The 11,428-nt window shown below is 43.4% G+C and overlaps 1 protein-coding gene across 1 annotated transcript in view; it reads left to right on the top strand.

Annotated features, from left to right (window-relative positions):
- Positions 1-8,742: 8,742 nt before the first annotated feature.
- The window catches only part of USP49 (ubiquitin specific peptidase 49), a 7,640-nt gene continuing 4,954 nt past the window's right edge, over positions 8,743-11,428 (top strand). The window contains 4 exon segments of the mRNA XM_010086451.1: positions 8,743-8,788; positions 9,727-9,872; positions 10,796-11,424; positions 11,427-11,428. The exon segment at positions 11,427-11,428 is cut by the window's right edge and continues 762 nt beyond it. Of these exon segments, the coding sequence (XP_010084753.1) occupies positions 10,824-11,424; positions 11,427-11,428 (603 nt within the window). The 5' untranslated portion in view covers positions 8,743-8,788; positions 9,727-9,872; positions 10,796-10,823.

Here is an 11,428-nt window from a genome sequence, read left to right as displayed (position 1 = left end):
GATGAACTCTAACCTCTTAGTCGGATAATTTATTAAAATAACAGATGTTATAGAATCGGGCCTGAGTTGATCTTCAGTTCTTAAAGAAGATTAACAACCTGATATTTTGCAAATGAGGTTCCTGTTTCCTACCTCGTTCTGTTACATCGATGTATGGTGGCGAGGACAAAGGCACTGCTCCTCAAATAACGCCTGTAATTCACAGAAAAGGATTTCAGCCAGAACAGGAGTCATCATATGCAAATTCGGAATAATTCCATCAGGAAGGGGGGAAAAAAAAGTGCATTTGAGCAAGTGAAATTGTTCCGTATGTAGCAGAAAGTAGAGGCTCAAACCTTGTGTGTCAGCCGGCAGGCTGGAGGTAGGGAAGGCTGAGACGGAAAATACATCATTGTTATTAATGCCACTTCAGGTCTCCTCCTGCACACCCAGGAGGAGGAGGGTTTGCTCTGTAGATTTTTCTTTTTTTTAGCCCAAGCGCAAAACGGGCACATCAGTTGAGCAGAGCAAGAGGACGTGTAAATCTCTCTGGCTGATTCTTTGTTGACAAGAAAACAGAGAAGACCTTGGTTGAGCCCCGCCGTCCAAGTGAAGGCTGGGGCGGATAATTTGCAGTCGGATGTGGCAGCACCCTCCTGTACAGGGACGCGGGCGTGCTTATGGATGCTATACGAATGAACACTGTTGAGCATCTTGGGCTGTTGTCTGGTTTTTGTTGGGTAGACAAATAAAATCCACAAGTCCTTGCTGTGTTTGGATGAATTGGTCGCTGTGATTGACTCCATTTACCAGTTAACAGCATTTATTAAAACACATGGAAAATTTTCTAGCTTCTGTTCTGCTTCGCTCACTTGGGGTTTTAAAAGACCCGATAATAGTTGATTGGCAAGCAAAGGAAAAGAAAATTATGGAGAGGTGTGTCGAAACCCTTCGTTATTTTCGTCTTGTCGTAATCTCTGTTCCTCCAACAGACGGAAGGCACCTTTCCTGCTAAAAGCACAGCAAAATGTGACTGTGGAATTCTGTACTTGTATTTAATACTATTTGCCTATTCATGATGGCTGTGAAGATAATAAGCCTCAGCCTGCTGGGGTTGTCTTGTTCTTTATTGCTTCAGTAGATGGCACTGACATGTTCGTTTGACTGATTGCTTTATATGTCGTATCAGCTGTGATGTTGTTTTAGATTAGTTAATAGTCTGTCGGAGATTTTGCCAAGATGAATATGAATTAAAATGGGGGAGGAAGAACAGCAGAGGACTTACCCATAACTTACCAAGTATTCACTCTCTGCTATAATCCGTCTTTGTGTCTGTCACAAAGAGATTCTCGAAGAGGCTGTTAGTCTGCTGCTGAATACCGGGGCTGTTCAATTGATCGCTGCCGCAGCCTCGCTTTTCTGTCCGCGAGCAGCAGCCAGAGGATTCTCCGATGTGCTGGAGCTGGCAAACTTCACCTCGTGCCTGTGCGATGGAGGGCTTTGGGTTTGTTTGCTTTGTTCAAATTGCGTGTCTTTCCGTACAAAAGTCACCGGGTTTGGCAAATGATGGGGGAGCGGAGCAAGGGACTATAGGTCAAGACAGAACCAGTTCTGACCTTGCTAATGAAGCTCTTTGCCAGCAGCGGGAAGTTGTGTTTCATTTTGTTGATATTATTGTGAAGGCGGGTGGAAATGGCATAGAATTTTCCCTATCGAAGGCTGAGTGTGTGGGTTTTCATATTTCCAATATATAATATCTGAACTGTTGCTGTGAACCTCAACTCTGAATGTATTGTTTAAGTGACAGTTGGATGATAAATCTGATATACGCTGAATGTGAAAAATAACGTTTCAAGAGCATGGCCAAAAGAAATAATGCTTTCTGCGTCTGAAAAATGTCGCTTTTCGGCTGCGTTGTAGTAGGCCAGGATTAAAAGGAATAATAATGTCAGGAAAGTGGGGACATCAGCTGGTTATCTCCTCTGTTCCTGCTTTGTGAAGCCACGCTGGAATATAACACGGTTTCTTTTGTTTAACCTGTACCTTGTTAATTATTCTTCAACTGCCTGGTTCCCTTGTGCGCAGGTCCTGACCCGAGGACGCGTAGCACGCCCGCTGTCCGTCCCAGCAGTCTCGCTAGCCTCGAGTACTTGCTGCGTGGGGCAGCGGTAAGTGCGAAAGGAAGCAAAGAGACATCAGTTCTGGTGGGAATCCCGTCCGTTTGGGAATGGAGTGTAAAAACCTGAATTTCCAGATAGTGGAAATCGATGTCTTGACTTGGTGCCACTGGTGTTGCATCAGTTCCATCTCTGCTGCTGTCTGCGTCGGCAGAGAGGTTTTTCAGGAGCGATGTTTGGGGGCAAACATGTAGAAAACTTTAAAATGCGATGGCACGTCGCTCTCTGATGTTGTTACAATTATGGGAATAGAATTTGTTGGGAGTTCGCAGATTCTATGAAGCTGGTTGCTTGACTCATAAAGTGAAATTATTGGGCAGTTAGCATCTACTTTCTGGCTGTTCTAATGCGAAACATTTCTTGGTGTGTGATAATTCAGATTGTGTGTATTTGCTGTAATTGCTTCAGGCTTCTACAGATGTAAGTACCAGTGGAATTACTGCGCTGACTCGTTCCCTTTTGGACCGGTTCAATGGGACCGGAGGAAATACTGTGAATTGTTTCAGTGTAAAGTGAGTGCCTCTCTAACGCAGCGCATCCATATCGTGTTTCTTGGCTTATTAACACTTCAGAAAGTAAACCCAAAAATAAAACCTCCGAAGGCTATGAAAAGAAAGGGCAGGGGGAAGATTTTATGTGCTGCAATAAATGAAGAAACATTAAATTCCAGAAAGCCATGAGCATTTTAATACTGCTTTCTAACACCCAGAGCCATTATATAGTGACTTCCTGCGTTTTCAGGGAACCGTAGGACATGTATCTAGTTTGGTTTTTTGTTTTATGGTGACTCTAAAGAATAAATAGTATTGGTTGTATTACACATTGAAAAGCTGTTCTTAAAGCTAAGTTCAGAAGGTGAAAATTGAAAATACAGGAAGCTGCGGGCATTACCTGAGGGTTTAGCCACTTATTTTTACTCATTTCTTGCCCTACCCATGAAACGGTGTGAGTTTGGTTTAATAAGAATATTCACATTTCATCTTTAAAGTAGTTTAAATTTTAAAAACTTTAAAGTTTGAACTTGTACGGCTGGGAATGTGCATGGCAGTGTAGATAACGGAGGGCTGCACTGAAATCCTTCGTGAACGGAAGAAATCCACCTTCTCTTTGCCTTTCCGTGACTATTTTCAAGCCATAAACTGCCAGATCCGTTCCTAGGAAATGCTGAACTGTCTCTAGTTTAAGAGGATCTTCATCGGGAAGGAATGTGGATAGAAGACACATGCTCGTTTGCAGCGACGCGCTGCCCGGTATGAATGATTGCTCTTTGAGGACGCAGGCAGCGTGAAGTCTTTTGTTTTAGTCATAACTTTAATTCTAACCAAACAAAAGGATTTTGGTGATTTTTTTCTAACTTGGATTTCTTCGCGTTTGCCAGCCAGCCTCTCTGGTAAAGAGAATTTATCTCCAGAAAGGTGGTTTGGGGTAGCACAGCTCACCAGGCATGGCAGGGCAGGGTAAGTTATTTTATCTGTTCCAGGCATTGGCTAGCCTGGAATGGGGACTGAGGAACATTTTACTTTCTTTTCAGTCTTGATCAGTATAGACAAATTAACAGCATATTTAAAACTGTATCAGAGACATCAAAACATTTTCCTAAAGTAGTAAAAATTCCAGAGTTTTAGGAAAAAGAGAAAGTTTTTTCATCCTTGCTCCATTCCCTGAGCGCTGAGTTCTGCTTTAGCAATTTGTCTGATCAACTTGGTGGTTGGATTGTTAACAGATAGGACCTGTAAATGTGGGTTTTTTTAAAATCTATAGATCTATATATAGATATCTCTATCTGCTACTTGTAGCTGCCTGGTGTTTGACAGATTTTATGTCTGGTTCATTGCAGTAGTGGAATCGTAGCGTCTCTGGTGTGGAAGGTTTGGGACACATCTGTCAGCTGCTGTACAACGTGAAGCAAACGTTTCTCTGCTCTCAGTTATCCCCCTGCAGCTATGTGAACGATGAGCAATTTTTGTGGGTGGGTTGGTGTTAGGGACAAACTGGGGTCCCCTGGAGCCTTCTGCTTTCTGCTGTGGAGTAGGAAAGGTTTGAAGCGAATTTTACCCGATACATCGTAGTGTCTGTGCTCTTCGTTGGACTCTAAAATCAGCTATGGACCAATATCCACCGATTTTAGCTTCCTAAGATGATTCAGAGAACAAAGTCCTGGAGAATTTGTGTTTCCTGCTCAAGCATCCTTGGTGGGAGTAAAAAGGATTTTCTTTATCCTCGTGCTTTTCAGTGCTTTGAGGTTTTTGGTTTGGGTTTGTTTGTTTTTTGGGTTTTTTTGCAATGACTGAATATTTCTTTGAAAACTGATTTCTGAGATTCCGGGTTTGAGCCTAGAGCAAATTTTTACAGCACAGTGTGAGCTCCCAGAAACAGTTTAACATTGACATAGTTATAATTAACTTAAAGGAGTTAATAAACCCGAACTCGCTGTGGAAGTTGGCAGGAAAGTCACATTTTTCGTCAAGCTCCCTTTGTGATTATAAGCTTCAGAGCTGAACAACGTGGTGGGGTGCGTTGGGTCCTGCGGTGCCTGCACCCAACGACTGAAACCAGCTGAAGTCCTTGGACTTGTCATGACTCCTGTGGGACACCAGCCACCTCCCAGGCACGCACGGGTGGGATGTTTCAGAATTTGGGTTCAGGTCGGGGATTCCTGTGTTGCTGGGTAAGGAGGTTGATGCTCAAGGAGGGGGCTGGCCAGGAGGGAGGTGGGATGGGTGGCCACTTCTGCTGTCACAGCTGTTTGTCTGTCTGTCTTCTAAATTCTGGTTGATTCCTGTACTCACAGTAGCTATTTCATTCATTGCTTTGCTTGCTTTTTCAAAGAAATCCTGCATCTTCTGTAACTCTTCCTGGTGTGTTTGGCTTTCTTTGTCAGCTGTGTTAATTTGCCCAGAACTAACTTGATAGTACGTCATCCTGGGTAGGGAAAATCCAGCAATTGTAGGATACAAAGCTGACAGTTTTCAAGAACATATGCTTTCAGAAGAATTGAAAAAAATTCAAGGTCTATTGTTACTCCTTGGAGATGCAATTTGAAAGTCTGAAACCAGCAGGGTTTGAACTGGAGGAGTCAAGGGAGAAACCCGTTCCTGCCTGGCTTTTGGAAGAAAAAGAAGGGAAAAGAGCTTCTTGCAGGGTTTCCTGGGTGTTTTCCTTGCTCTGGTTACTGAGCGGGCAGTTCCGGGCCGGGCAGGGACGTGGGAAGGACAGAGGATACCTGCTCAGGTGACGTGGTGGTTCGTTCGTGCAGCAATCCCTCTTCCCTAATGGAAGGTTACTGAGCGGGCAGTTCCGGGCCGGGCAGGGACGTGGGAAGGACAGAGGATACCTGCTCAGGTGATGTGGTGGTGACACTCGTTCGTTCGTGCAGCAATCCCTCTTCTCTAATGGAATACCAATTACACGAGTTTGTCTATTCCAAAGTGTCATTGCTAGTGGCTTTGAGAAGCAAATACAGGATTTTGCCGTGAGTACGTTCACAGACGGCTCTTGCTAGCAGAGGAACATGAATGTCTTGAGCAGGAAATTTATTTTTCACCATCTTCCGCACAGCTCAGATTACATGTTTTCATTAGACATCTGGTTGAATAATTGGTTCCTCACAAATAAGTAGGTTAAAATAATCCGAGGAATAAAGTTTTGGGGTGGTTGTATGCAGTTTTTAGATATATGTTCTTTCTGATATCTCCTTATTTGTGTTTTTTTAGTATTTGCAGCAGGCTTGGAATTCTAGAGCTGCGCATGAGAAGTTGTTTTATCGGGGGCAGAGCGGAAGGTGCTTGGGTTTTTGCATCCAAGATTTTTAAACCTATTTGATCAAATGCAGTGTATTTGTGTAGGATTTGTAGTCTTGACGGAAACCAAGAATATCTGAGGATTTTTTTTCCCTACTGTGTTTTAAAACAAAATGAAGAGGGGGAAAAAAGGCAAACGTGCTTTATTCAGCGCAGGACCAGTTCCTGCTGGACCGGTGAAATGCCGTGTTTCAGTTTTGCCACTCCCAGGAGAGGGATGAATGAATGAAAGAATCATTCAGCCTGAGCTTCCCACCTGTGCTTAAAGATGATTTCCAGACTGCAGCTAAAGGAGTTTGTGTCAGTATTGAAGATTCTTATTTTAACTCTTGGACAAATGAAAGATGCATCTCGTTTCCAAGGCTAAGCATCTAGCACCTTTCCTGATCCCTGAGCTTTTATTTTTTGCTTCTTGCACGTTTATTTAGAAAAAGAAAGTAGCTAGTGTCAACAGAACTGTACAGATGTCTTTAATCAGTTTCCAAATGTGTAACAATGGTACAAAGAAACATAATAAAGTCATGTGTTTTATTTTAACACGCTTTCAGGGTCAAGAGCCGAATTGTTTCTGCTGCGTTTCGTTCTTGAAGCTGTTAGAGAATCTTGCCATAAGTTTTTCCAGGATTATGAGCCATGCAAGAGAAGAAACTAGGGTTTGACCCAGTGTTTAAATACTGTAAGGGAGTTGCAGGGTGAGGATTTATAAGGCTAAATGAGTGTGCTCATTTTCCTTTTATTTCCTATTATTTTATTTCGGTTTTAGCTCATCTTTGGCTGTATTGCAGCGCAGCTCCACGCTTCTCCATGCAGAGCAGTTAACTTGTTCCTCCTCCCCTCTTTTCCTTTGCCTGGAAAATAAAAGATCTAAGTGGGTGAGAAAGGACGAGTTCAAAGATAATTCTTAAAATGAGATCTGCCTTGATGGAAAAAAATTGTTAAACCAAGAAATAAACCTGACATCCTGTAATCACAAAGAGTTCTGTTTGTTTGTTTCCGAGACCTTTCAAATGTAAAGTGTTAGTTCTCCATCATTAAACCCTCTTGTTGCTCATGGCTTGTCCTAGGCTGCCGCATCAACCACATCAATTTGCGTTCAGCTGTTGCAATATCTTAACGAGCTCCAGCCCTGTAATCTTTGCAAGGTTTGGTTTTCCCCTTGTGCAACTGTTTACAGGTTCTGACTCATCTTTGTGTTTTCCTTTCATCATAGCTTTATAATTTCTCCTGTTAGCGTGTTCTTTTTGTTCTTACTAGTAGGTTGTGGGCAAGCTATTTGTTTACCTACGTAAAAGAGAGGAACAAATGTTGTTCTTGGTCGTGTGCGCGACTTTTTGAGCAGCCTGCACGTGGGATGGCAAGGCTCAACCTGCAGACGCTCCAGACGTGTTGCACAATACCAGAAAGCACATTGTAATTTTTTTTTTTTTTTCATGGAAGGGATCAAAAACGTGAGTCAGTACCAAGCATCTTTCAACGTGAAGAAGAAATCCTCCGGTGCACGGCAGAAGCAGCAGCAGCCAGGTGCACGGGCAGCGAGCTGCCTGCACGCTGCGGAGAGCGATGCAGATGCTCCGGCTGCCTGCTCTGCCTCCCCGGCTCTGACGGGAAAACCACAGCCAGGAAAAGCAGGAGAGGCTTATTGGAGGAGGTTGAAAAGATGTGTCATTTCAGTGGTTTGGGTTAAATAAACACAGTTTGTTTCTAACTTGCAGAGCAGCCGAATGTCTGTGGTGTTAGGGCTTCGATTTGCAAGGGAATTATCTGTAGATAGCTAAAGAGAAACAGGTGGGGAATATCATCAACGATGCTTTTGTGCTGGGAATTACCGAATTAAGGTGTAACAAAGCTGCTTTGTTAACTGACCAGCCTTGTTAAATTCTCTTGCCCTTTTTCAAACAGGAAATCTTTGCTGGCCCACACAGGAAAAGCACAAGCCGTTGACAAAAGGCTTGTAATTTCTATCCTGACAGCCTACTTCATTGTTAAACATGATTCTCTAATGCACTGGATCTGGTGTGTGATTGATTTCCTTCTAGCCTGGTACCCAGCTGAAACTAGCAACATATCAGCATTGTTTCTTTTTTCCTTGGAAATTGAGGATAAAATCAGCACTCTGAAAATATTGTGTCCTGAGACCTTGCAGAGCCGGTGAGTGCCGGCGCTTGCCGGCTGTTTAATCTGTCTCTAGAAAATTGTGTTTATACAGCCTGGTTTTTGTTTCACGGTACAAATCTCAGCTATGCTGGTGAGACTCAAGGGTTAAATTCCCAACACTGTCGCATATGGCAGTGAGCAGAATCACAGATGTTGATGATACAACATAATTAGTATTCTTTTATGTAAATGAAGGCTGTCAATGTTACCATAGTGTCTATACTCCTTCGAGCTGGAATCTCTGCCACTTGGTCTCACCAAGGCTAGACGGGATTATTCCACAATTTTCTATCATGCCCTGAGCAGAAAAAATATAGAAGAAAGAGGGAGAAAAAAAGGTCAGGGAGGAAGGTTGGAAGGGATGTTTCCAAGTTGGAAGAAGGGAGATCAAATGGGTCCTTTGTTTAGTGTGGGATTTCCAAAAGTGCCTTTGCAGGTCCCGGGATTTGGGAGTGGATGGATGCAGCCCGGAGGAGAGGTGTAGCGGGTTTTTGAGCTGTTGTAAATACACAACGAAAATGGTTATTTGGTCACTGCAGAAACACTCTGTGGAGATGAATTCTGAAGTGGCCACTTGCGCTTTAATCTAAAGTGGAGAAGAGTTAATGAATAGAAGAGCTTTGATTTTAGCAGATTCCGTCTTTAGTAGCAGTGTCAGTGGAAAAGACAGTAATTAAAGTCAATTTGCATGTTTGGGAGACCACTAAAACCATGTTTTCTTTGCCTGGTCAGACAGGTTTTGGGCAAACCAATCGAGACAACTGTTCAATACCTCTCCTCAAGCTTTGGGAAAGCGTGCCGTGGCCTTCGTTATGTTAAACTTTGCCTCTCGTGAAATGATTTTTTTAAAGTAAATATTCCACATGTCAGGTCAGACACTCTGGGACGTCCATTCCCACTTGGTGCAGTTATCACTGTCACTACTTTGTGTTGTACTGAAGTGCTGTAGCTGTCAATGCAAAAGCAAGTGAATTCCGTCTTTCTTGGACTGTGACCACAGATAGATTTTTACAATCTTTTCTGCCTCTGGCAAAACGCAGGTTTTCCCTATTTTTCTTTCCTCTGTAGTTCTTATTTTGTTGCCGTTCACACTTGACAACTATTCATTACTTCATTTTTATTGTTTGAAAAATCATCCAGAGATGAAATTTAATTCAGGACAGATCTTTTTTCTTTTCCTTTTTCCCCATCTCCTCCCCTCTTCTTTCACCACGTTCCCGAAGCAGCCAAAACTGCAGTGATCACAGGAGGTGCACGTTTTTGCTCAGTTTTTTTTTTTTTAACTCAGATTTTTTTTTTCTCTGCCATATGTTGGGTCATCCACTACAAAAGCCTTATGATGAAGGGGCTACATGTGACCAGCAGATTTACAGATTATCAGCAAATGAAAGCAGAAAAATGAAATTCCGGAGTGCCTTTTCTATGTGATGTTTCTTAACATCCAAGTGTTTGGGTTCCTAGGTGCGTTCATGCTTTGACTTCCAGATAATTCTGTTCTCTGTAATAAATGTGTTCTCCGCGTAGCTCTTGCACTGAGGGGATTAATCCTGTTCAAAAGCAACCCTGCCAGCGTTCTTAGTTTGTTTATGTGCATCACAAGAATATTCTCTCTCCAGGGCTTTGAAGCTGTGCTGCCTTACAATGGAGACTTAAGTAGTAATTAAATTCTGGAAGAACCGCCAAGGACTCCTGTGGCTGACATGGGGCTGTTCCGCGCCCTGGATGCTGCGTCGCGGAGGAGAGGATGTTCAAACACAACTCCGTGAGTAGCGCATGCGAGCGAGCGGGTCTGAGCACTGTTTCTGTGCCCCCATCTCTTTCCCGGGGATCCGAGCGTTGTGTGGAAGAAACCACAGCGCTGGCACGCGGTGTTGGAGTCGTGCTCTTTGTACAGCTGAGTATCTTGTATAAAACATGTGGATGCAGGACACGGAGTGAAAGATTTTCACGCCTTCTGGTTCCAGTATCCCGTCTTTGATTTCTCTCTGCTTACAGTACAGTAATTTAGGAAATCAGTTGCTTTTTCTGTTTGTGTGTGCTCACACAAACATGTAGATGTGCAGATGTTCCTTTAGGTTTACTATACCATGGTGTTACGTATTTCATTTTTTTTTCCCTGCTAATCTTTTTAAACATTGAAATGTTTGGGAGGCTGTGGGAGATCAGAGAATTCGAGGGTAGGATGTAAAGCCTGCAGACTTGCAAATGCTCTGGTTATGACAATTATCTGATATTTTTGTGGCTTCTGCAAGAAGTTGGTAACCTCAGTCTAGTTCCTGATGACACGCATTCCAATTCCAAATTCATTTTGTATGTATCAATTTCAAGAGGGCAGCTAAAGATCAAACGTGTGTGTGGACTGAATTAATCTTTTCTCCTTGGAAGCGAGCCGTTCAGGTTGGGTAAGGCATGCTGGCAGCTGTCTGGGCTGTCCTTAGCAGGCAGATAGACAGTTTTATTCTGTAGACCTTGTCAATCCAATATCTTTCGCTGGTACTAAAAACTGCTTTTAAAAAAAAAACCTGCATGCAGAAATAATGTAGTCGCTTGAAGGAAAGCTGCAGTTGGGACTGACAAGACGTGACATCTGTATTTTTATAGGTCTTTACAGCTGGTAGAAGAGATCATTTTAAATATGTATAGTGGCTCTAAGATCCTTTCCTTTCTTTTTTTTTGCCTTCTAAGGTCAAAGCAGCGAAGACTCCTGTAAGACATGGATAGATGCAAACATGTTGGGCGGCTACGACTCGCCCAGGACCACTCGATCCTGAACCCCCAGAAGTGGCACTGCGTGGACTGCCAGACAACGGAGTCTCTCTGGGCTTGTCTGAAGTGCTCCCACGTAGCGTGCGGGAGGTACATCGAGGAGCATGCACTTAAACACTTTGAGGAAACCAGGCATCCGCTGGCGATGGAAGTCAATGATCTGTACGTCTTTTGTTACCTTTGTGAAGATTACGTCTTGAATGATAACCCGGAGGGTGATTTGAAATTGCTGAGAAGTTCTCTGTCAGCAATTAAAAGTCAAAAACATGATCCATCGACAAGAAGTGGCAGGACATTGCGATCGATGGCTTTGGGAGAGGACATGTGCAGCCATCAAAGGAGCCCTCAGGGACAATCTCAGATGCTTACAGCTCTCTGGCACAGGCGCCAGTCCTTGCTTGCCAAGGCGTTGCGGACCTGGTTTGGTAAGAGCTCTAGAGGCCAGCGAAAGTTGAAAGAAAAGAAAGAAATGGAGGAGTTGGAGAAAAAGAAGGAGGCAGCTAGGCAGCGGCGGCAGGAGGTGAAGAGACAACTCCTGGAAGGGGTGGCGAA

This window comes from Pterocles gutturalis, unplaced genomic scaffold (genome assembly GCF_000699245.1).
Source record: "Pterocles gutturalis isolate BGI_N339 unplaced genomic scaffold, ASM69924v1 scaffold6471, whole genome shotgun sequence".
NCBI lineage: Eukaryota > Metazoa > Chordata > Aves > Pterocliformes > Pteroclidae > Pterocles > Pterocles gutturalis.
This window is presented reverse-complemented; position numbering and strand designations above follow the sequence as displayed.